Source organism: Mustela lutreola, chromosome 3 (assembly GCF_030435805.1).
Source record: "Mustela lutreola isolate mMusLut2 chromosome 3, mMusLut2.pri, whole genome shotgun sequence".
NCBI classification, from domain to species: domain Eukaryota; kingdom Metazoa; phylum Chordata; class Mammalia; order Carnivora; family Mustelidae; genus Mustela; species Mustela lutreola.
In genome coordinates this window covers 26,372,482-26,399,996 of record NC_081292.1, presented here as the reverse complement: position 1 = coordinate 26,399,996, position 27,515 = coordinate 26,372,482, and the positions used below count along the sequence as shown (strand labels likewise).

General features: G+C 33.4%; 1 protein-coding gene across 2 annotated transcripts in view; it reads right to left on the bottom strand.

Annotated features, from left to right (window-relative positions):
- CSMD3 (CUB and Sushi multiple domains 3) overlaps window positions 1-27,515 on the bottom strand; it is a 1,244,673-nt gene that overhangs the window by 84,409 nt on the left and 1,132,749 nt on the right. For both annotated transcript variants that reach the window (XM_059165746.1, XM_059165745.1), the window contains 7 exons: window positions 26,829-27,038; window positions 21,892-22,080; window positions 20,979-21,156; window positions 20,019-20,164; window positions 5,943-6,023; window positions 4,900-5,013; window positions 350-538 (listed from right to left, as the gene is read on the bottom strand). In XM_059165746.1, coding sequence (XP_059021729.1) covers window positions 350-538; window positions 4,900-5,013; window positions 5,943-6,023; window positions 20,019-20,164; window positions 20,979-21,156; window positions 21,892-22,080; window positions 26,829-27,038 — 1,107 coding nt within the window. The remainder of the gene's footprint in view (window positions 1-349; window positions 539-4,899; window positions 5,014-5,942; window positions 6,024-20,018; window positions 20,165-20,978; window positions 21,157-21,891; window positions 22,081-26,828; window positions 27,039-27,515) is intronic.

The window sequence follows — 27,515 nt, the reverse complement described above, 5'->3', positions numbered from 1 at the left end:
ACTGAACAATCATGTTCTAATCTATCTTTAATATTTTATATATTTAGAATAGTATTAGATATGGTGACATTGCTCCAAAACCAATTTGTTTCATCAACAGTAGCTTAAAACATAATATCTTTGTTTTAGATATTTAATTCCACAGAAGAGTCTACAATTTGTAAAATAATTAGCTAACTACAGTTTTCACATGGTATGTAGATAAACTGGATGTTGATACTTCTAAAAATAAGTACAAGATAAAATATAAGCTGTTGTTTCTCGTATAAGCAGTTATTTACACTGCAAGTATAAACCAGAGTAGTTGAACTGGATTTATGAATATGCAGTATATATAAACCATGGTTACCGTCATACACTTGAAGAACATCAAATTCCTTTTCTGTCTGGAAGAACTCTACAAACATGCTGATATTATATCCTTTTTCTACTGAGATGCTCCAGGCACACATCTGAAGGTTTGGGTAACTCTCAGGATATCCAGGGCTCAATATGACTCCTGTGGAATCTAGGCGTAATTCGTTGGCCGGGCAGAGCACTATCAAAGAAAGAGATCATTAAATAATGCTAGTCTTCTAGACCTAAGTGAAAACTTCATTTTAAACACTCAGTACTCTGATTTCAGGTTTAATAACTATAAAGGAGACAATACCTTGAATTATGTGTTAGAAGAGATAATTTGTATTAAACTCGCAGTTCAAAAAATGGAGGAATGACTCAAAAATTATGGTACTGATTTCCTTTTTTTTTTTAATTACATGGAAGAAGAATTGCTTTTCTGTATAATAAATACATAGATAATAAAAAATAAGACATTTATCCCCCATATTATAAATACATAGATAATTAAAAGATAAGACATTTTCTTCTTCGATTTCTTTATATTCTCTCTTTACCTTTCCTCATCTTCTTATGTCCCCTCCTTCTGCCTCTCTCATCTAGGTCTTGGCCTGCCCTTTTCCTTCTTTCTTTCTTTTTTTTTTTTTTAACTCACTCTCTTCTCTTTTCAATTTTTAACTCACTCAGGTATGTAGAAATAAATACTTTCAAGAGTATTAATTCTGGGCAAGGCTACTCCTGATCTCAGAAATGTGGTTAAACCATGAAAATTTAACTGATTATCTTTCAGTTCGAGCTAGGAAACACCAAATATAGTTGCTGGAATATAAATGACTAGATGAAGGATTTAAATAATTTATCATTTCCTGGATGAAAGGACAATGAAATATTTTGAGTTGTAAAGACTCCATGTGATAAAGGGATAGAAAAGAATAAGAAGACCTGTGGATTAGGGCAACATATAATGGCTCTTTTATCAAGTTAATAACTTGAAAAGAAATAATTCAAAGCTACCATAACTAATATTGAGATATTTGGGGACTAGAGACCATAACACAGTTGAATATACTAAAAATACAACACCAAATACAGAATATAATAAAGCTAAAATATGTAAGAGCTGGTTTTTGTTTTTTCAATTTTGGGCTTTTACTTCTGTTTCTTTTCCTTTGATCTGAGATACCTGCTTCTTGGATATGAATTGAAGATTTTCAAAAATAATTAAGTAAGTGGTAGCAGGTCATTCTCAGTCTAAAAAGAGAAACCTGACCGTTGCTTTTCACAAAATTACAAATACATAAAATAAAAGAGTTAACTTGACAGTTGGAAATGGAATGGAAAATTTGAGTCAAAATGAAAAACATTCCTGAATAGATAGCTATGGCATATTGAAATGATAGATTGCATATAACTGCATGAGAAGTTAAGTTTTAAGGAAAGGTTTTTTTAAGGTGTGTCAGGTATTTAATACTTTCAGAATACTTAGCTAAGTATCTTTTTGGGTTACTGAGCATGTTACTTCTTCACAAAAACCATTCAGCAACTTTATAGTTTGACACAAAGTCCTCCAAGTTCAGTCATTTCCTATCTCCCCAACTTTGTTTCCTGCTGCTCCACCACTGAAATGAAATGCTCCAAACATATTGGATGAACTACTTACAGCTTTTTGAACTCAGCACATTCCTTCATGCTCCTGTTTCAAATGTCCTTCTTTCATCTGCCGCATTTGAAATGTTAGTGCATTTCAACGCCCAGATGAAGGGTCTTGTCCTTTGTGAAAACTTCCTGAACCTCTCCTCCATCAACCTGAGCAAAATTGTTGATTTCCTTCTTGGTGTTTCCATAATGTACACTTCTATTATTGCAGTTAGCAATTTCATGGCTATATTGTGTGAGTGTGTGTATTATTATTTTTTTTTGTCTCCCTTCCTAGGCTTCGGTTATTAAAAAGGAAGTGCCATGTCTGCCATGTCTTATTTAATGTGTTGATCCCAATATTCTAAACTGAAAAATACTCCATATTACTTTTGAAAAGCTGATATGATTCAATATAATTTACTATAGATACACAAATTAACCTATTTGCCTACTATTCAACACATACCAAGAAACTCAATCAATTTATTGATTGTGACACTTAAGCCCTTTTTGTGCAATATGTCACTTGTCACAACAACTATAGAAAGTATGTACAATTTTCACCCCATTGTACATATAGGGGAACTGATGCTCAGAAAGTTTAAAATGCATAAAGTGTCACAAGTTTACCTGGATGGATCCCACAGTTATAACCATCATTACACCACCACTTTTACTTCATCTATATCAAACTCTTTAAAGAGCAACACATTTAGAATTGCTTTCCATATTTTAAATGTGATATAGAAAATTAAAAGGATAAAAGGAAGAATAACAAAATTGTTGCAGCCCCTTTTAGGAAAAGTGAAAAAAATATTAAATAATTTAAAACAGACTAAAAACAATGCATATTAATTCTACCAGACTCCAAAAAGAATGTCTATTTTGGCAAGCTTGTGAATTAACTCAAATAAAGAAAAAAGTAAAGTCAGAGTTTTGGCTTAAGTGCCTGGTCAATAATTAATATAGTAACACTGCATAAACTGATTCTGAGGGGTGATTTTTTACTTTTTAGCTAGTATCTGAAGTGTCATTATAAGTAAAAAAAATAGTCTTTTTTGTGTTCTCTATAGTACATAGAACAAGAAGAGAGGTAATTACTAATCTATAGAAAATTCTGATTCTAGAAAAATATTGAAAGTCTGAGAGATGAGAGATTATTACATAGCTAAGCTATCTGGATTGTTTTATTTTAATTTTTAGAAATTTATTAAATTGGGATCCAGATAGCCCCCCAAAAATTAAGTGTTGCCCTCCAAGAACTCATGATGTATTCATATATTGGGGTCAAAGAAGTCTTGACATGTAATAGCTTGTTCACAAATTCCTGTGTCTGCCCAAGTTATTTTTCCATGTATAACTTCCCAAAAGGTTAAAAATCTATTCTCCACATTTATATGTCTAAATATCTAAATATGTATCCTACATAATTCTTTTTTTTAAAATATTTTATTTATTTATTTGACAGAGAGAGATTACAAGTAGGCAGAGAGAGAGATAGGAGGAAGCAGGCTCCCTGCTGAGCAGAGAGCCCGATGCGGGACTTGATCCCAGGACCCTGAGATCATGACCTGAGCCGAAGGCAGCGGCTTAACCCACTGAGCCACCCAGGCGCCCTCCTACATAATTCTAAGTGGTGAAAAGATAGCCTTGTATAAAGGAGGAAATTGAATGAATGACACTTAAATATCAAGATTATAGGTGATAGACTTCAGAAAATCCAAACAATTTCAAAATGCTCTAAAGACACTGACTTCGAGAAAGGAAAATTGTCACATTGGTGTTGGTTTTTACCTCCAAACATGTCTTTCTCTAAAGCCCCTTGTGAAAATCCTTACGTTTTATTGTAAGGATTTCAATGAGGTAGAAAATTAAATGTTAATTCCTACTTATATAATGTTTGAAATAATAAAAAGAAGTTTTCTTTTAGGTTCATTGTAACAGTTAAGATACTGCACAGGAAACAGATTTCCATTGCTCGGGAATAAACCTCAAAGAAGAAAGTAACCTAAGAAAATTTGGGGAGAGACAATCAAGTTCTATTCAATTTTATTCAAATTAACCAATATTTATAATTAGTTATTATGTGGTAGACACTGTTCTGGGCCCTAGGGGATTACACAAATTAACAATACATGATTTCCGAACATCAAAACTTAGCAAATTATGCAAGATCCATCAGGGTCTTGCCCTTATATTTCCATAGCGAATTCCTTGAAGTCTAAACTTTTGTGTTTTTTATTTTTGTGTCTTTGTATATTCATCTGTCACTTCGACCACCATTTTTCTATCTCTGTTCTATGAAAGTCTTACTTATCATTTGGAACCAAGACTCAAGGAGCAATGGTGACATCAAGCTTTTCCTGCCCCATAAATAGTTAAACATTACATGATTTGATATCTCCCTGGCCTGTTTCCTTAACAATCTATTACTACCACCTGTATGGCTGTCATATCCCTTAAATCATGTTGCCCTCACAGCAGGGACCATTTATAGCTTGTTTGTTTGTTTGTTTTTTACTCAAACGTTCTGCTTAACAGGTGCTCCATTAAAGTTTAACAAATTTACTGGTTAGAACAGAAACTATTTCAAATAAAGGCAGTCAACATTGGGGACTTTATTTAAGGTTTCTCTTACTTTCCATCCCCATTTCCACCCCTCATGACAAAATTAATTTAAATAAATTGAACTAACTTCAGGATAAACTAAAAAGGAAAGAAAAAAGTAAACCTTGGGAGAATAAAAAAATGTTTAAAGTTAAACCTGAGAGTAATTTTAAAAAAGACACCACGTAAGAGTTCTATAACTTTTAACATTATGGCCAGTTAAATATTTAGTATTTATGTAAAATAGACTTTTCTCAATTCTGCCAATCAAATATAAAACAATACTCAAAGATCAATAATCATAAGAATTGGTACCTTGACAAATGGGAGGTGCTCCATCCATCTGGAGTCTTTCTCCTAATCTGCATGTCAGAATTGCATTGCCGACCAAAGTAAATCCTGGAAGACACTGATACCTAATAATGTCACCTATTTAAAAAAATAATAATAATAAGAGGCTTCAGATAGGCAACAAGGTGATGGTTAAAAATGAGCATGTTTCAATTGTAAAATCTGTAAATATTGCAGAATATTCTTTATTTTTAGTCATTTTCAATTGGTATAAAATTCCATCAGTTACAAGCAGGGATAATATTCAAAAATTTGAACTACAACTGCTTCATAAACACTGACCAATCAGAACTGAAGCCAAGAGCAAATTAGCTCCTACTACAGTAAGATCTAACGTGTGTATACCAGTTGGATATAAGCAATAGTGGTAAGGAAACAATCTAGTTGGTCATTAAAAATATATCAAGCAGTTAAAAGGATTCAAAGTTTCACTCTATATGAAGATTAAATTTACAGTAGTCATTAATAATTTCTTAATTCCCCAAAGTCAGTATCATGATAACAATAAGTTTGTTATGGCAACATTCTTTTGTTACATCATTTTTCAAAATATGAGATATTATTGGGATTGAATTTCCAACCTAGCTTTAAAAAGACTTTATTTTCAAATTGAACATAATCCACCACTTATTTTCAAAGGTATGGAAATAAAGCATTCTAATATACCCTACATATTCTTCATTGTACGTTTTAGGCTTAAACCTGAATTCAAAAAACATTTGTGTGTCAGAAAAGGCAACAAAAATAATACTTTGGAAGAAACCACCAGAATACATTTTATGATTCAAATTCCCATACTGGTTTTCCAGTTGTACATTCTAGACATACATGATTCTTGCTTTTGTCTATACTCCCTGTTGGTCTTTTCACTGTCACCCAATCTTAAGAATTCCCAACAATCCAAAGAAAGAGGTTCTAAGATAGGTTGCTATTATTCTTTTTTGTTTCTTTTTAAGCAAACATCTCTATTAATAGTATGTTTTTAAAAAAAACTTGTAAGACTTTACCTATTTCAAATTCATCATCTTCTGTCAAAATTTCAGCATTGGGTACCGGTGGTGGAGGTTGGCACACTCTTAGTTGATAAGCTATAAAAATAGATAATGTGTTATTCCTTCTCTGAGAAAGTGTATACGTGAAAAAGCCCAAAATTATGCAAGGGTTATTTATAAGAATAAAAATCAATGGTATAATTTATCAAGTTTTAATTATTTATTTTTTAAACAGACTACAATATTGAGGGACAATAAATCATTCCTTAGATACCAAAATATTCTCCCGTGGTAAGAACACTTACCTGTAACTCCTTTTTTCATATCCTCATTCTATTCCTCCTTATTATGTGCTTCAAAACACCTGTTATTTTTCTCTCTGACATGATCACAATTTGGAATTATATATTCATATTTGTTATGTGCTCAATGCCTGTCTTCCCCAAGGTTCACCACAGAATCCTTATACCTAGCAAAGTGGCTGGCATATAGCTATAATTGCAAACAGGCACTCAATGTTTACTCTTTTTCAGGAGATATTTTAAACACTTTACTTATAATAACTCTACTATTCCTCACAAAAATGTTATTTATTTTATTACTTAATTTATTATTAGGTCTATAATTATTCCCATTTTATAACAGAAAACTGTTAAAGAGAATTAAAGAATTTGTCTAAATTACACAGCTACAATGTGACAAACCTGGGATTTGAACCTAGGAGTTCTGACTCTGGAGACTTCTCATACATGCTATATTAATATACTCGTGAAATACCTTCTTGTTGAATTTCATGTTTCTAATAATCTACATCACTTGAATAGATCACCCCATTACATTGGAAATATTCCTATTTGGCATAATTTAAAGGCCACACAAAAAAAAGCCCTTTATGAATCCAAGCATCATGACTACTGGACCCATCTGATACCTATACACAATTGTTTGCTTGATTAAAGTCTTATTTTTACTAAGCTTTTAAGGAATGTAATATCATTTTTTTCAGTTAAGAAACACACTTGATTACTACAATAACATTTGAAAAAAAGTGTGTTCCATATGCTTAATTTTATTACTTAAACTTGGGAGTTAACTTATTTATGTTAACTCAATGAGCAAAGAAATTGACACACAACTCGTACATGGTTAAGCCATGACTCGAGCCTCTGTCCTCTACTCCAAAGTCCATACCTTCAGTATTGCTCCTACCATGAGAAAATTATGACAGTACTGAGGCGCACCAACTGGACCACTTAAAAAAGACTGCTCTAAAAGGAGATGGGTAAAATACATTGTAAAGAATGAGTAAAAATTTTCCAGTTCTGAAGGGTAATCATGTGCATTAGAGCATTTCAAATAGAGGAGAAAACATGAGCAAAAATTTGGGCATCGGTTCATCATCATGTAACAAAAAGCCATTTATATAAGAGGCCAATTGGTTAATACACCTTCAGGTTACTAAGCACAGAAAAAAGATGAAAATTTTTCAAAATGTAGCTGAAGAGGAATGAATCTGTAAATTGTTGTATGTCTCTTCAAACATCTTCCTTCTAGTACTTCAACCTGTTTATAAAATAAAAGCACTTGCTGTGCAATGATGATAATTTGCAAGTAAAACACTACTCTACACAGAAGGGTTACCACTAGAGAAAAAACCCTGGGAAGGAAAAGTTTAACCCAGATTTCTGAGAAAAGTTTCGTTTAGAGTACATTAGGAATTTTGAAAATAATTTTCCTGAATTTAGAACTTAAAAGGGGTATAATAACCAAGGCAAATGGTAATTATAATAAATGCCAACAAGATAAAAGAAAGGGGATAGGAAGAGAGCACCTGTGGAGAAATCCTTAGAAGACTATGCTTCAGAGGATAGTATCTTAACTAATCTTGACATAGAACAGAGATCAACTCAGAAGTTAGTGAAGTGTAGAGATGCCCATATGTGTATTGTTTCACTTTTGTCAGCTGATAAATTCATTTTTGATTATCATGCTAATGATAAATTAATTATTTTAAAGGAAAAGTACATTTATATCAATGAGGAATCCATGACTATCACCATCTGTGGAACATGCTTAGAATAACCTACATTTCAGTTGCAGAGTTTAAAAGACCAAGGGTTGTAAATATTATTTATGAGGAATATGATGTTCAGAGATATTATGCTAGTTTCCCAAGATCACATGAGTGCTGTGAGCTAAATTTTGTCCTATTCCCCGTTCTTTACCATAACCTACAGTTTTATAAACTATGTCTCTGGAGCCAAGGAATCACCTTGGGGTCATGGTAGCCTGAGGAGTTGTAATGTCTAGCCTCTCACCTCTACCACATAAGAGCAATTCTATGCTCATCAATTTTATAGATTTGAATTCTGAATAAACTTTCCTTTGAACAAATTTTTTACAACCCTACCTAAGTAATTTCATTGATTCTTTTGATGTCAAGTCTTACTTGTGTTTTAATTCCCAACTTTATGTCACCTGGAAAAACACCTCTTCTGGATAAACAAATATTTACTAAATAACCTATAAATCACTGGTTTCTTTAGAAGGGAATGAGTCTCTAAACAGTATTTCCTAGGATAACTCTCCACTGTAAAATTGCAAATGGGCACAAAATAGGAGCAATTATGGATAAGAGTGCTAGAAAATGAGATCTAAGCAGGCCCTGAGATGGTTTTCACTGTTGAAATATGTAATTCTAACTATGATGTAAAGGAGAAGGAAATATTGAAAGAAATCCCCTTGCATCTGCTTTTCTTTTGACTCTCAAAGACAAAGTATTACAAAAAGATTAATCATAAACAGTTTTCAACAATTCTGTCCTCAGTCTTCATCAATTTATACTCTTTTGTTTACTAAAATAGTCTAAAATGTGTCCAGTGTCTTCCCCTTTTTTCTGCCAACATCTCAGTGTAGAACCCTGTCATTTAATACCTATTGTACTGAGTTCAATAGTACCCAACAAAATTGTGTCTTTCTTGGAACCTTAGAATGTTATTTGGAAATAAGGTTGTTGCAGATGTAATGAGTTAATTTGAGGTCATTTGAATTAAGTTAGGCCCTTAAGCCACTATGACTTCTTATGAAGAGAGAAGACAGAGATGGACCAGAGCAAAGACACGTTCCAGGGAAAGGGACGGGAATGCCAAAGATTTCCGGCTACCACCAGTAGCTAGGATGAGGCAAGGAAGGATCCTCACCAAAGCCTTCAGAGATAGTATGGCCCTATAGATACACTGATTTCATACTTCTAGCCTCTAGAACTGTGAGAGAAAAAAATCTCTGCTTACTTAAGACATCGAGTTTGTGGTACCTTGTTGCAGCAGCCCTAGGGAATGAATACACGTGTATTATTAAATCTATAGGATGTTTCTTGCTTTCTGTGTCTTTCTAGAGCAATCCTTCCTACAGACAAAGGAGGTGATGGAAGGGAGGTAACACAATATGTTTCTTTGGATCCACTGTGTGCAAAGAACTCTGCAAGTTACTTTAAATGAGTTACTTCATTTAATCCCCGAATTACTACACCAAGATATGTGTAAATAGCTTCTTATGTTGCTAAAAGGGACACTAAATTTCAGAACAGTTGAATTATTTGCCCCGTTCAGTGAGCCAGAATTTGAGCCATATGCTTGAAAACTAAGCCATATTTTCTCCAATATTTATAGATAAATCAACCTGGACTGGAGAATTATTTTGTTCTGCCATTTCCTTACTATTAATATGTAACTTGTCATGGCCTTACAGATTAAATTTATAATCTTAGATAAGATTATATGTGTGTGTGTGTGTGGTGTGTGTATGTGTGTGTGTGTTTCTTATCTTAATTCTAATCAACTCTTCATATGAGATGTCTGCTATATTTCACGTGATCATTCTCATGTTCCTTATATTTACCATGTTAATTCCCTACTAGGCACTGTCATTTTTGATAACCTTGCCAGCCTGGAAATTGGTACCATAATACTTAGCCTTGAGTGTTCTACTATCTCAAATTATTCCCCCTTTATCCATTAATGTATTAGTTCTTATTCCATGTTTAGCTTGTGTGGGACCATTCAGTACGTATTTACATTTCCAATAATGTCTAATGGTTCATTTTGTTATTTATTAAATACATATTATTGAGGGCCTAGTGTGTGTCAGATAACATGTAATATGTGCTGGGAATGTGATCATGAACAAAGCAGACACAATCTTGCCCTTATAGTCATTAATTGTTGGTGAGAAAGATATTAATCAAATTATCTTATTAATCAGTAGAAGTTACCTTGTGGAAACAAGGAGCGTGTGTGTGTGTGTGTGTGTGTGTGTGTGTGTGTGTGTGTGGTGTGTATGTGTGTGTGTGTATGTGCATGCACACAAGCATATGTGTGTTGGGGAGAGGGATGACATACAGAATAACCCAGGCAGAGGAATCAGCAAGTGTGTTGGATGGGGAGCTTTAGGAGGATGGGGTAGGGGTTGGGTGAGAGAGTCCTAGGCAGAGTGAGAAGGAGTAAGGAAGACCAGTAAGCTGGGGCTAAGTCCCCCAGGAGGCCAGGGTTCATGCTCAGGATTTGTTTATAGTAATCGGAGGAAAATTTGCAAGTCTGTAAAGTTTTCTGTCTGGGAAGAATGGGATCAGATTTCTCCTTTAAAATATAACTCTGGCTAGGGTAGGAAAAATAAACACAATCGGAAGGGGACAAAGGTGAATATCCAGAGACTCCCCAAGACTCTATATTGCTGTGGCTGTTAAATAAACAATTGTTGATCGGATCTAAAAAAAAACTCACAAGTGTCCTCAAATGACTTGACATTAAATTAAAAGTCTTGATTATGTTCTCCAAGGGCCTCTAACTTTGTTTAATTAACTTTAGTCCCATCTATTAACCAGTTTATAATTTTAGCCACAAACGCAGTTTCCCTCCTCCACTTAAAACTCAAGTACCTGTGATTTGTTATGTCACCTATGATGCCATTCTCACCTCATAAAAAACATCAAACCACACTTCTACACTTTATCATAATAAACTTTGAAAAATCAAGCCTGTCTACAACATAACCTTTACTGTAGTCCCTTCTATTCCCTAATCAACATAGCTTCAAATGGCTGACGGTGTGACATTTGACGACATGTCTAAAACTATATTCTGTAGAATTTTATTTTTATCAGTCTTGCTTTCTTGAAAGCTATCTTCCCATCTCTTTATAATTTTGTCCTCAGATGACTAAAATAGAGACATTGTCACTGATCACATTAGCCGAGTTAACCTCTTGTAGAGACCGTGTTTCACAACTATTTGCCCTCTGGCAATTTTCACAGTCTAAGAATTATATACCGCCCATTTTCTTGCACTAGAATATAAACTGTGTGGGAGCAGGGACTTTTGATTATCTTATTAACAGTTAATTGGGGCGGCTGGGTGGCTCAGTGGGTTAAAGCCAGGTCATGATCCCAGGGTCCTGGGATTGAGCCCCACATTAGGCTCTCTGCTCGGCAGGAGTCCTGCTTCTTTTCCTCTCTCTCTCTCTCTCTGTCTGCCTCTCTGCCTACTTGTGATCTCTGTCTGTTAAATAAATACATAAAATCTTAAAAAAAAGAAAAAACGTTAACTCCTCAGGTCATAATGTAACACCACATGGCAGTATTCAGTAAATATTTGCTGAGTGACTGAAGGCTAGGACAATGAAAGAATGAATGAAGAATGAACAAAACATACATAATAAACAAATCCTTACCATATTGAGTGTGAACTCCATCCAGCCTCTCTGGGTTTAAATCCTCTTTCTAATGTTGACAAATTTGGAAATCGAGGTCAAGTTACATAACCTTGACCGCACTTTTCCTCATTTGTAAATAGTAATGATAATAGCAATAACTTTATGCCAACTTAAAGTGTGGTTATAAGGCTCAAAATGTTAATATATGCAAAACCTGGCACATAGTAAGTACTCTACATGGGTAAGCTCTTATATCAAATTGGGAGTTTAATTCTTTCCATATATTTGGTGTTCCAGATAAATAAGAACACTTGGTAAAATATGCTTTCTGGTTTTTCCAAGTTTTGCTTTTCATTTTTGAAAAACATTTTGATCTGGCAATTACTGTAATAATTATGAGCAGTTTCGACATATTATCTTGGTCGGTAGAAGCAGGGTATATAATAAGGCAATGGTTCAAGGTGTGATGAATCAGGTGTGATGTAACCAGGGAATCCAACAGTGCAGCTTTGATTTTTTTGAAGATTTTTTATCAAACCAATCAACATCACTGGGAAGAAAAATATATTCTCATTTTGTGTTGGTGAGTAAATACTTGTGTGCACAGGGCAGGCTGATCTAGTTTTTATTCTGGAAGCTGACTGCCTGTATTCTAATCTTGGCTCTGGTACTTGTTAGCTCTATGACCTCAGGTAAACTGCTCAGACTCTGTGCTTCAATTTTCTCAACTGCAAAATAAACATAAAGCTAAGATTGAGTTAATATATTGTAAAGTGCTTAGAACTGCACCAGACACATATTATGATTTCAAAGGGAGAGTGCATTCTCTGTTTGGCAAAGGTTAACAGGAGCATGGCTGCTTTGATTACAGTTGTGCCCTGGACACATATCATCTCAATCTAACATGACTTTTCTCCAAACCCTGATGTCTTTCAAAGGGCTACTGCCCATGTGATTTCCCAGGACACATCAGACTATTCACTTTGTTTCTGTTGTGATTTAGGTTGGAGATTCGAAAATGCTGAGATTCCTTATTTGTTTTACACTGATGTACACTACACTGTAATAGAAATTTCTTAGCTTCAGCGACTCATTCTATAGTCATGTATATTGTTTTATGTGTCTTGGTCTTAATACTGCTATTATAGGGCTCTGGAAATCATATTCAATATATATTAATCATATCAATATATTCAATATAATTATATATAATATATCATATTCAATATATATAATCACTAATTGAATTAAAGCAATATCACAACCTCTATATTGTATAGGCTTTTGTTACTTTGGAAGAAAATAAACAGCTCTAGGATGCACCCCCAATACTGCATGATTCAGTACCATAGATTGACCTGGAAGTTACCTTCGAAATCACTTAGTCTGCTCTTGTGTTGAAAGGAGAAAAAAAAGGCCTTAGAGAAGTGAGGTGAGGTACACAAAGCCACATATCGAGTTACAGGTAGAATGTATATTTGAGTCCGTGTTTTCATGGATTATTCTATTTAGAAGCACCTTCACAGTTATGACCATTAATGAAAAAGCTGTGTATCAGATTATTTATACATTGAAAAATATACCTTTGATTTAAATCTGTTCTTTTTAGAAGAATCATTTTAATTGACATTCCATTCAATTTGAAACTACCATTTACTATTTAATAGTTATATAAGGGCATCATATTCTATATGTTAGTAACTTCTTTTTTTTTTTTAATGTAGGCTCCACCCTCAGCATGGTGTCCAATGCAGGGCTTGAATTCACAACCCTGAGATCAACAGTCAGACGTTTAACCAACGGAGCCACCCAGGCATCCCTATATGTCAGTATTTTTTTGAGAATGACTATTGCTTAAATAGTGCCATGTTTTGGTTCAAATGTACACAGATCTCTGGTTCCTGGTTCAACAGATTTTGTTCTTGAAATTGCTTTAGAGTTTAATTCTGGCAATGTTTTTCAGCTATTTTTAATTTCTTATTTTCGTTGCAATGAAACATCCAATCCAATTCCAGAAAAGGATGCTACATTTATCTACTTCAGTTCAACTGGGCTATTAAAGCTTCTTCAAAAAAGACAACACAGAACACTGGGAAACTGCCATTCTTTCTCTAAACCAAAAAAATTCAAGTGTGCAACCTTTCTGCCAAGTACCAATGTGGTATCTCTTAAAGAGGAAAAAAATAATTTTTTGTTCCAGTATAAATTCTAAGCTCTCTACAATGACTGATGGTGACTCAGATTAAGTCAAGTATGATAATTTCATGGTTTGGGAGAGATTTGGAGGAGGAAAAGCATTGATGATTACATGTTCATTCAGTTACATAATTTTATCAATTTTCATTCAAAAGTTATGTAAAGCAAGTTTAAACAACCCCACTGAAAGAAGAGTTAGGAGTGTTTAAAATAAAAAGCTCCCTGAGTTCTAATTAAGAGATAAAAATGATATACAGTTTTTTTTTTTTCCATTTTGGAGAAAATCTGCTAACAAGTTGACATGAACCATATAGGTAAGTTTCAGCACTTCTAAAATTACTTACAAATATCACTTTTGCTCCATTAATATTATACAATTTCTTTCTCTTACTATATATGGGAGAATCTTAGAAATCAAGAGCAAATGACTCATACCTAGATTTAGAGTTGAGACCAAGAAAGTCCCCATCATGAGAAAAGGATCAATAAGAAATTACTTGGTATTTCCCTAGAGATGGAATAACAGAAGTATAGCAAACAAAGCTATTGAAATCTGAATTATCTATTAAAAAGTTTCAATATCTGCTTCATGAATTCACTTCCTCATATTCAGATAGTTCATTGAAATTATCTTGCTTTACTGCTGAGCTCATTAAAATCTGAAAAATTATACACCAATGCTGGTTGGCAAATCAGTAGATAACATCAGTAGATAAGATCAGTAGATAACAGAGTGAGCACAAGTCAGCAATATCATTTGACCTTTGTCAGTCTCTGTTTTTCCTTTCCTCTTCATCACTGTAGTTTGGTTTGCTTTTGGTTGTAAAGGAACAATGTAATGCTATCTTTAACGATCATAAACTACTCTGTTTATTGAAAAGAAGAGAAAGAAAAGAGAAGAGAGAAGAGAAAGGAAAAGAAAAGGAGAGAAAAGAGATAAAAGAAAAGAGATAAGAAAAAGCAAGACAAGACAGCTCAGGTGTGTTCTCAGTTTAGAATTGGCCTGGCTCTGATAGGCTTTGATTTACTACTGTTGACCATAAACAACTTCACTAACAACTAGCATCAGACATGATTATTCTTTGGCCTTGTTTGAACAAGACAAAAAGAAGATCTTTCCATAATTACGTCTGAGCACAATTAAAAACAAGAACACTGTCCCAACTGCCAAAATGACCAAGACCCTTCTATGTCAGCTAATATGAGTAAATATTGTTTCCATACCAAATATTATTCCAGGAATGTTCCACTCCTTCCATCTTCTAGGGGAAAAAAAAATGTATTCAGATACCCAATTACAGGGGCACCTGGGTGGCTCAGTTGGATGTGTCTGCCTTTGGCTCAGGTTATGATCCTCCGTTCCTGGGATGAGTCCCATATTGGGTGCTGCTCCCTCTCCCTCTGCCTAAAGTTCCCTGTTTGAGCTCTCTCTCTCTGTGTCAAATAAATAAACAAAATCTTTAAAAAAGAAAAAGATACCCAGTCATAGAACTGTTCCAATTTTGTAACAACACCCAGCCTAGAAATAAAGCATGCTTCCTTGAACCCTTCCAGAACTATTTTGCACAGCCCAAATCCTTTAACAAGTCTCTCCTAATACTCTCCTACTGGGATGTCAGTATGTGGCGTGTTGTCTCACTCATTATGGTGAGCAAATACATGCAATTTTGTTTAACTGAAAGGTGTTCCTGATGGACTTTGGTTGGAGGGGACTGACAGTAAGACATGGTACAAAATAAATGCCATAAGGTATGAATGGGTGTGCACATGGAGCCATTTAAGTAATCACTAGTCATTTAAGTAACAGTAAATGGTATTACCTTTTCCTCATAACAGTTTCACCAGTTTAATTTTTTAGTTTCTTCACTTTATATATATATATATATATATATATATATATATATATATATATATATAAAAAACTGAATGATGTCCATACCCCTATGCTCTCTAGATATCAAACAATGAAACACTTTATGAGTTCCATGCTCTATCTACTGATATATGAAAGGAGGTCAGGTCTTTAGGTTGTGTGAGGCAAAGGGGTCACACAGTTCAAAGCAGCAGTGATTTATGTTTTATATAAAATGTGTCCTTATACTTGCAGCAGTCTCTTTTAGAATGAGACTTTGTAGAGTTAAATATACTTTCCCTAAATACAGCATTTATTGTAAAAGCAACATAAACTTAAAAGATGACCTAAAAGTTATTACAAGCCTTTTAAACACGACTTCTTAAAAATAATCTGGAAGTCAATATTTATTCAACTCATTCTTTCACAGAAGAGATGCCAATGGATAAAAACACTGGAAAACAATGGATGACATAAATTAAATCATATTATAAATTGTGCTTACTTAGAAAGTCTTCTGTATATAAATTTAACATTCTGATAGAAAAAGCAGTGCCAGGATAATAGATTTAAACATGAAAATGATACCTTCTGCTTTAAAGGAATAAATATACAATCTGATTATGCTATAGTCTCCTTGTTGTTTTGGCTGCTGTAAATCAGACTCCCAATAAAAATTATCTTCTTTTCACACAGTGTCCTTACCACATTCTGGAAACCACAAACAACATACCAAGTTGCAAATAATCTACTTATGTTGTGAACTTGTAGGTCACGAAGAAGAGAAGAACTACAAAGTTTGAAGTGCAAAGTTTTAATTAGAAGGGGCACTTCCTAGAAAGTGAGATGACATCATCTCGCTAAAAATTAAAAGCACTTTTGCCAAATTTTTAAGGAAAATTAGATTTATAGGCCATTAAGGATAATATATGTGTTCAAAATTACCAGCTTGGGACATTGCCTGGTATTCTGTAAGAACTCTTTATATTTTAGCTATTTTTATTGCCAGTGTTGTTGTCATTATTTAAGACATTAAGACATTATTTAAGACATTATTTATGGAGTCATATGGACCTATTTTGAATTCGGCAGCTCTTCTCTTAGTTCTCTAGCTTTATGTAGGTTAATTTTTTTTCTTTCAGTTCTTACATTATTAAAATGGGGATAATAATACTTATCTTGCAGAACTATTACAAAAATTAGCAATAATACATGAGAAATAGCTAGCAGAGAACCCAGCATATTAAGTTTTCAGTAAATGGTAGCTATCACTATTCTAGTGACTAATGTGGAATCACAGTCCACAAAAACAATGCATTTAAGAAAGGGTTGTGTTTTGTTTTATCTCTTTAAGACAGGTTTTGTGTAACTTACTTTTAAGAAGTCACTGATGAGGACTGAATATTGTTAATATTTATTGCAAGCTAAACTCATTTTAACTCTACAGCAGATATCAAGAAAATTTAGCTCTTACATTAGGAAATTACAATCCCAGCAATACAGAGACAAAAACACTTTCTTAGATAAAAAAAAAAAAGAAGTATGATATCTGAGATAAAGTGCCTCAACATTTACACCTGTCCTATTTTTTCATTGCACAGAACTTTCATTTTTCAAAGCTTTTTATGAATGTTATTTTTGATCATGAAAGGCTTTATGAAGGTGATGTTTTATAAAAGACAGATGGCTGGCTGGATCTCATAAACGAAGTCAGGTTGGGAGAAAAGAAATGCATTTTTTTCTCTTTTCAAAGATATTAAAAACACGTTAATAAATAAAGCCTAAATGATCAGTGTGACCTTTAGGAAAGTATGTGAAAAGATTGATCTGTCAAATTTATAAAATAAATACACAAGTACTAAGAAAACTACTTCTGACTTACTGTATGGCATAACACAAGGACCTATTAAATTGGTAATAGAGTTTAAAGTTAGGGAGTTAGGGAGTAAACCATTCTAAGCTTAGGTACACTTAATCAGCTTAACAGTGTTAAATAGTGCATTACCTCCCTGGTTTTCTTTTTGTTTCTGTGAAGGGAAATGCATGCATCTACCTGATCATAAAATAATCTTTAAAAAGTTGTAATACAGCTCAAATAAAATCCATTAAACTATTTTAAAAAGATTTTGAACTCTTTCCACTGTAAGACTAAAATATAATCAGTCAGTAGTATGAATGCAAAAAGGTTAAGAAGCATAAATGTGATCTGTGTCCTCAAAAATGTACTGCCTATGACTAAACTCATGAGACATAAAACAATACACCATGCTGTAATAAGTTCTCAAATTTGGGGAAGAGAAAGTGCAATCATAGAGAAGATGATTGTGATCCCTGTGAGCTCAAATTGTCAAGAAATGGAGGAAATGGGACTTAAGAGGAGGAGACAAAAAGAACGGAAGATAAGTATGAAATCATATAAGAAAGGATGTTCAGTAGACAGCTGGAGAACCAATCGGACTGGAGTCAGAGTAAGCGCTGGGGAGTAAGATTCATTGAAATGCATTATAACGTAGCTTTAAATTTGATTTAATGTAGGCATCCCGCAATCTTGAAAAAGAGAGTCAGAATGAAAGCTGTGCTTCGGGAAAATTATCCTACTAAGGTTGGCGGAATATAAGACATCTGTCAATTTTTAACGTGAGCCCTAGATATATCCTCAAATTCCAAGGTTATTTAAGGTTTAGGTAAAATTCCCAGGGATGTTGATTCAAATGTTATGGTTTTCTTGGCTCTGGCAATTGTGCCTTTTTGTGAAATTTCAATTATAAACATAAATAAAGATCAGCCCTCTATTAGAAAACCTAAAACATCAGATAAGACAAGGTCAGGAAAGGAACATTACTATTGGGCATTATGGTAACCGTATTTTATCCATTGTCTCCAGTTCTCCTAATCTCTGCAATGTAATGCTGATAATAGTAATAATGACAACACTTATTGGGTTGAGCTCTACAAAACTGTCAATACTCAGCATTTTTTAACCAATTATTTCATGTGGTTCAACCTAATGTGTTGCTGTAATTGGAGTGATTTCTCTATTGTCTCTCATAAAGGCTGCCAGCAATCCCACCATGTTGTTTTACAACTGAGGAAAGCGGAAGCCAAAGAGTAACTTGTCCAAGGTCAACGGGAAAACAAAGTGCTAAATAAGTAGTGGATCTCCCTTTCTAAGCTAATTCCATTGTATTATAAGTGGCCCAAAAATCGTTATAAAAGTAAGGTGAACTATATTTTAGAATGAGAAAAAATATATACATATATACATTCACATAAATATCTACATAAATCCACTTCATATTTTGTGTATGACATTCTGTCATCCTTCTATTTTCTATATGAACACACACACACACACACACACACACACACACACACACATCTTTTTCTCTGGCAATATTTCTCCTTTGAAAAGTCTTATAAGAGGGACGCCTGGGTGGCTCAGTTGGTTAAGCAGCTGCCTTCAGCTCAGGTCATGATCCCAGCGTCCTGGGATTGAGTCCCACATCAGGCTCCTTGCTCAGCGGGGAGCCTGCTTCTCCCTCTGCCTCTGCCTACCATTCTGCCTGCTTGTGCTTGCTCTCTCCCCCCCCTCTGATAAATAAATAAAACCTTAAAAAAAAAAAGTCTTATAAGAAAGGATGTATCATTAGGAATAAACATTTTCTTATTTATAACAGAATACAATCAATTTGAGATAAGGGGAGATTTTTTTAAAAAGCTCTGTGCACCATCTGGATGTTCTTTGAAAAGGTTAATGTTATGAAGAGAGGACCCAGAATAATTCTATAAAAAGAATTAAAATTGAAACTCCTCGTAAATTATTTCACAGGAGTAAAAGCTATGAACTTAATGATCTGGAATAGTCACTTAAAAGTGTAAAATTCTAGAATAGATACAGTTTTGAAATAAGAGTATAAATGAATGAGTAATATGATCTAAAGCATAAAGATATTGGATGCTATTTTTAGAAAGACTCACAGTAGGTTGAATAGATTAAACATTTTGTATGAAAAATCTATTGATGTCTCAAAATTACATGCAATAAAATATGAACAGCTGGTTCTCTTTTATTGGTTTCTGCACAAAAATGATTATTTTCTACTGAGTAATTACTGACTGATTTATTTCCTATTTCCATTTGCTCACATTTTAATGTCCCTAAACGCTTAAAAGAGGTCATTCTTTGCAAGTAAATGTGTTTGAAATGATTTTTTAAAAGTGTCAAATTTTAATACCTCTTCAATCATTGGTAAAATATATATTACACTCAATTTTTCCAGGACAATTTTAAATTGAAATAGTGCCAAATAAAATAGAAACTCTTAGATAATACTAACCGTGGTAACTGAGCACAAAAAAGCCACTTGTTGTGAAATCACTGTGAAATTTGATTAGAATCTGATTTGAAGTGCTATAGACTGATTCCAAAGCTGTATTGCCACTGAATTGTCCAATCTGAGGTGAGTTTTGGTCTGGTCCATCCCTATTAGAGAGAGACAGAGCAGAGAGGGGAGAAAGAGATATTGAGATTTTTTTTTTTTTTTTTAAGAGAGTTTTGCACAAGGTTTAAAGAAAGTATTACATATGAAATGGCAAAGAGGCAATAGATGAAATAACCAATGATTAGGGCCAAATCATACTGGAACATTACGTTTTTTGGGTGGGTAATGAAAGGCACGCATATTTGTTATAATCAGTTCCATTGCCCCTGGTGTTTTGAACACAACCCATAAGGTCCCAAATGCTTGAATTTGCCCTCCTTTTAGTTTCTTCAAAACAATCTTGAAAATCAGAGATGGTTAAATTTTGAAGGACTCTTGGAACTCATCCAGTAGTTCAGGTAACCAGCTGTCAATAATTAATTCAGAGATTTTCTTTATAATATGCTTTTAAATAAAAATGTTTCATTAACAGGATAATTATAATGCAAATATATTTTATAACAAATTATAATGACAGAAATTCAATCATATTAAATTATTATGATTTGAACTTAGGTCCTTAAATATCACTGGTTTTCTAAATAGAGAACTTTGCACATTAATAATAAATTTAACATCTTTTTTAACCCACAAAACCTTTTGTTCTGTGTAGCTGCTTCATGGGCAAATGAGTCAAAACCTGTTTCTCTTGTTTGTCTCGTTCTACAAAATACATACTGTCACCCTCAGTTACTCACACCAACTCAAATATCAGACGGGATGACAATTTGTAAAGGACTGTGATATATTTTCATTCCTCCCTAGTTTCACTGTTATATATAGTTGAATCAATCAATAACAATGGTCCTGGCTTACCATACAGTAATGAAATCATAGATTGGTTCTGTTTGAAGGACAGTAAAATTGATGTAGATTCCATTCCCAGGGGGTACTCTCACAAGCCAAAAACAGTCTTGAAAGTTAGGATATTCATCAGGATAGCCAGGAGAATAAATGGTGCCATTCATTGCAGTTATATTTCCTCCACAAAGAGCTACAGAAATAATACAAAAAAATTATTAAAATAAAATGACAATAAACTGATCATAGAGGAAAAGAGCAAACATTTCATAACACTTCTCAGCATTAAATACATTTATATTATGTTCTTACCTCAGATAAGATATATAAAATTACGTTGGCAACCATGAATATGTAGTCTGCTTTTATTTATTTTTCAATATGTGGTATGTTACATAGTTATTATTATTTATTCATAGATTAGTAAATTAGATTTTCTTCCTTTTTCTCAAATACTTTATCAATACATATACTGTTCAACTTCTACTTTATATCATGTATACATATAAAGCCTTATAAAAGATTTAAGTTCTTTTAATTTAAAAGGATTTTTAGAGAAAATGAGTCCAAATTCAGTAGCAATACCTGCATTAGTGGCTTACATAAGAATGATTATTAAACACAATCCCATGCACCCACCCAGACACACACACACACACACACACACAGGAGAAGCTCTAAAGTGTTAATGAACTGTAGTCTTACTTCCAATGGAGAAGGTTGGAAATCCTGCCAATAATGATAAAATCAATTATTCATTTTGGAACCTTAAGGATTTTGATATGGGTACTAACTATAATTCTCAACTGAAAATAAGACTGCATATTTAGCATGCTATTTGAAGAAGATGACAAAAAAGAGTGCCAAGACCAAAATTATTAAACACAGATGATATCAACTAAAACATAGCTTCAAATTAGAAGCATACCTTCACACCTTGGAAGTGGATGATTCCAATTACGACTCACTCCGTGAAGGCAAGTGAGAGCTGAATTTCCAATTAGTGTGTATCCAGGGAAACATTCAAACGAAATGGTTTGACCCACTGTAAAATCATTGCCAATTACAAAACCATTTCGAAATGGGCGTGGATCAGGACAGCTTTGCAACTGATAGGCTGGAAAGGGAAAGAGAAAGACGTATTTCCTTTCTGAATATCAGAAAGACCACAGATGGGTACTATTTGCAACTTGCAAAATAGATGCAGTGCTGCTTTGGTTATAAATAGTAATTCAGGTTTATAATAAGTGATGTCAGTGGCAGTGTGATATGAATTTCTTCTTGTCTATAATTTTCATATTTAAAATGTTAGTACAATTCATAAAAATGCATCCAGTTTCTTATGCAATCTATCTAAATTATAAGTTTTGATGAAAATGTAAACTACTCTCCAAGCCACAATTTTAATCTGACACATTTTGATTCCTTTACGTAGAATGCAGTTGCTTCCTGGTTTTATTGCCTGTATGCAGAATAAAATAAGCATATACATAAGCCTAATTCTGAGTCTTTTTAAATTTGTTTTTTACTATTTTTTCCTCAAAAAAAAAAAAAAACCACCATAAACTAAAACAAAAAACTATAGTATCCCTCTGTTGGGTTTCTCCAAATAAATTATTTAATAAATATGAAGTATTAGGAAATAAGTTTTCTTCTAATACAAATTTTGTACTTCAGTTATCAAGATATTTTTAGCATAGTAGTAGAACTATGTGCTTATTTGTTCATATCCCTCTTGTTCTGTGTGAAATCAAAGCTCCTGTTTGGTTTATCACTGTGAACTAAAGGCCTGGTCCATTCAAATAGTAGGTACTTAATGAATATTGTCGAATAAATTTTGAAGTTATAAACAGTATAATTATTCATATGCTCATGCCAATATGATTAATATTTGGGACTTTGTTTTCAAGAATAGTAAAATTGTATAATTATTAATAATATTTAAATTACCAACAATCAGAGTCTATTTTCCATTAACCACTAAGTTCTAAATTTCCCGAATCAAAAGATTGCATTTGCAGTTGAATCAGTAACCTTAAATTGTTTATTAAAATGCAACTCAAGGGGCGCCTGGGTGGCTCAGTGGGTTAAAGCCTCTGCCTTCGGCTCAGGTCATGATCCCAGGGTCCTGGGATCGAGCCCCGCATCGGGCTCTCTGCTCAGCAGGGAGCCTGCTTCCCCCTCTCTCTCTACCTGCCTCTCCACTTACTTGTAATCTCTGTCAAATAAATAAATAAAATCTTTTAAAAATAAATATATATAACTCAAATTTTTAAGCTAGACATTTCAGAATTAACAATTTCCTTAAGATACTAAGTGCTTTTTTCCTTAGTCTATCTTTTTTATTTGAATTAATATTCCACACATACAAAAAAAATCAAAACCAAAGGCATCATTCCAATTTAAGACAAATGTGTATCATTTGATTTTTAGGAGTTAGAGTATATCATTCTATTAAACAAACCCTTTCAAAGTTTTATTCACATTTAACAGATTTTATCCAGTTTTATTGAGATGCAATCAACATACAGTGCTGCATGAGTTTAAAGTCTCCAACATGATGATTTAACTTCTATATATTGTGAAACGACAATCACAATAAGTTTAGTTAATTAGATAATTTTGAATAGGATAGACCTAGACAAATGTATGATCCTGCAATGAACTCTGTAACATTTTACCCTCCTATGTATTTTAGTTTAATAAGGAAATAGAGGAAATAGATTTTTTTTTTAATTATATTTGGTTTATTTGTAGGACTTGGACAGAATTCTTTAGGCTTGACTTTGGGAACCACAGCAGCTACTTCAACTGCAGGCAATGAAGGTCTTGGTGGTATAGATTTTAGTATAGAGGAAATAGATTTTAAATATTCAGGAAAAAGTCCTCACCCCATATCATATACAATACAGAACTTAACTGACTGCCAGCAATAACATTAATTTTGGAAGGAAGTTTTCCAGTTTAAGGTTACACTTGATTGTATAATATACATTTTTCCAAAATTCAGAAAGCTCTTAAAATCTGATCACAAAAACATCTAAAAGTAATGATTCTTTGAATCTGTATAAATTAACTTATTTCTCAAAAATGCCATTAGCTCAATAATATAAATGTGTAAAAGTATAGATAGTTTTTAAATGAAATATAATTCACAAATAATATCTAGTGAGCTATAATGATGTAACACATGTCTATAATGTCAACAATATTAATATTTCAATAACAATAAAAATCCTGTATTTTTTATGTATTTGTTATATAAATAATGAATCTTTTTTTAGGGCACATTGACTGAAATGGCAGTTAGTAAAATTCAAATTCTAGTTATACATCATTCAAATAAGAGCATTATTTTGAGAGGCAGAAGGAAAAAGAGGGAAGGATAAAAAGATGAAGCCTGGTTTAAAGTAAATAACAAGGTGCTTGGCATAGGCCATGAACACCTGCTAGAGAAGGACTACAAATATAGCTCCAAGTCTTCTGGCAGCAAATAAGAAACTTAATCCATTGCCCAATTGTTTTTTTTTTTGTTTTTTTTTTTTGTTTTGTTTTTGTTTTTGTTTTGTTTGTTTTATTTAGTCTTTTTTTTTTTTTTTTAAGATGTTATTGTTTTTAAGGAATCTCTACACCCAACGTGGGACTCAATCCTGAGATCAAGAGTCGCATGCTCCACCAACTGAGCCAGCCAGGAGCCCCTGTTTTGTTTTGTTTTTAAGGTTTTATTTAATTAATTTATATTTTTTAGTAATCTCCACACCTCGTGTGGGGCTCAAACTCATGGCCCCAAGATCAAGAGTCCCACACCCTCTTGACTGAGAAAACCAGGTACCTCTGGTTCTTGTTTTTTGCTTTAAATTGAGTAGTTCTTCCTCTAAGCTTCTTGACTAGGCTTCCTACCCCTTCACTTCTTTTTTTTTTTGTTTGTTTTTTTTGTTTTTTTGTTTTTTTGTTTTTTTGTTTTTCCACTGTATATATATATATATTTTTTATAAACATATATTTTTATCCCCAGGGGTACAGGTCTGTGAATCACCAGGTTTACACACTTCACAGCACTCACCAAATCACATACCCTCCCCAATGTCCATAATCCCACCCCCTTCTCCCAAACCCCCTCCCCCCGGCAACCCTCAGTTTGTTTCGTGAGATTAAGAGTCACTTATGGTTTGTCTCCCTCCCAATCCCATCTTGTTTCATTTATTCTTCTTCTACCCACTTAAGCCTCCATGTTGTATCACCACTTCCTCATATCAGGGAGATCATATGATAGTTGTCTTTCTCTGCTTGACTTATTTCGCTAAGCATGATACGCTCTAGTTCCATCCATGTTGTTGCAAATGGCAAGATTTCATTTCACCCGAATGTTTATAGCAGCAATGTCCACAATAGCCAAACTATGGAAAGAACCTAGATGTCCATCAACAGATGAATGGATCAAGAAGATGTGGTATATATACACAATGGAATACTATGCAGCCATCAAAAGAAATGCCCAATTGTTTTTAAAATAATTAAATTCCTTGGGAACATGGTTGATTCCGTACTGAGAGGTGGCAGAAATTACTTCTATTTTATGTAAATGATGATGTGTGATATTGTGTTCTTAAGTAATGTATTCAAGCATAATGCAAATTATAATTATTTTAGACCCATGTAGTTGGAATTTATGACGTCTATTTTAGCTACTCTTAAATTTCCTTCTGGGTATATGCTTTTATTCAGCAAATATTTATTGTGTTCTTACTTTGTAGCCCTTGAAATATATTGACACATAAGACAAAGATGCCTGTTCTTGTGTAGCTCACATTCAAAAGTATCACATACTCATAAAATCTTTTGGTAATTATGGCCGAGATGCAATTAAATGTTATTTGATTAAAAATTGCAGTCATTGGAACTACATTGCATTAAAAAATCATCATAACTTTAAATGTTTAATTTTAGTCTTAAAAGTTTAAAAGTCCTAGACTTTTAAAATCTGAAATAATATAATCATAAAAATACCTAAAATGCTCTGAATATCTAATAATAGTATACTTCATGTCATATATTTTACATTAATTTCATCATATAAAGTTAAAAACAATCTGGGAGGTACTATCATTAACTATACTATGCAAATGAAGAAATGGAGTGGAGCTCTAATCTACTTGAGATTGAATCTGGAGAGTCAGAGTCTATTCAAAAGAGATAAAAATCCGGATGCCCGGGAGGCTCAGTGGGTTAAAGTCTCTGCCTTCAGCTCGAGTCATGATCCTGGGGTCCTGGGATCAAGCCCTACATTGGGCTTTCTGCTTGGCAGGGAGCCTGCTTCCCTTCCTCTCTCTCTGCCTGCCTCTCTGCCTACTTGTGATCTCTGTCTGTCAAATAATTTTAAAAATCTTAAAAAAAATTAAAATAAAAGAGATAAAAGTCTTGTCAAAGTATTTATTTTATATTCTCATGGAAATAGAATAGAATGAAAGAATGTCATATTATTCTATCATTATAAAGCAAAAGAAAATTTTACACAGAATATATGAGTACTGCAAGATATTTTCAATACACTTATTTTAATAGAAAAACAAAGATAAATCTTTGATATCCAGTTTGCCTTGCATTGGCTTGCTTAATTTAATTGTGTATTAATACTAATTCAATCGTTTTTTCATGGTTAGAATTTTCCAAGGCCTCAGAAAGACATCATCTTCCCAATACAGTTGCCTGAAAATTGCATTATTAAAAAAAAAAAATCTTCCTAATTTAGCCTTGCCTTTGGTTTAGGCTTTCTAAAACACAATATAGAAAATACTTAGAGTTAGTTAAATTGCTAATAGCTGATTTGGAGCGAAATGAGCTTCCACTTTTTGTTAAACCTCTCACCTTGGTATACAATGTGGAACCCTTGTTTGTTTTGTGAATAGTCACTGTGAAAATACAAACTGGTTTCATGAGTCGTACTAAACAGGGAAGATGGTATTTGAGGACCACTAAGCCGGCCAATAACAGTACTAGTTTCTGAGGATCCACTTCTTACTTCCAAATAATCATGTATGGTTTCTGTAGAAAAATTGACAAACTGGAGATGTACACCTAAAGAAGAAAAGCAAACAATACTACTTTATTGATTTATCCAATTGAATATGCATGCATTTATACACACAATCCCATTAATGTAGATATATATGTTTCCATGTAGGTCACGAGGCATATTCTCAAGGTCTGGGCCATGGGTTTGCCCTTTGCCAGGAAACTAGCTTTGTCATGGTTCAAAGTAATAGAATACTGCTCTCAAATGCCCACTAGTTGTCATAGGGGAATCTCATTTTGCTATAATGTCACCATAATAAAACTAACCAAAAAGGTGGCTTTCTTGCTCTTTGATACCATTTAAAATTGGATTAAACAATTTTTAGAGGTAAAAAAAACATTTGGTGTATTTGTCCAATTTGAGGCCAAAATATGATTGCAAAGTTTTCATTTACTAATATAATACAATTCCATTAGAAATTAGCCATTCCTCTATTGGGGATACATTAACTTCCCCAATATAGCATTAGAAGCATGTAA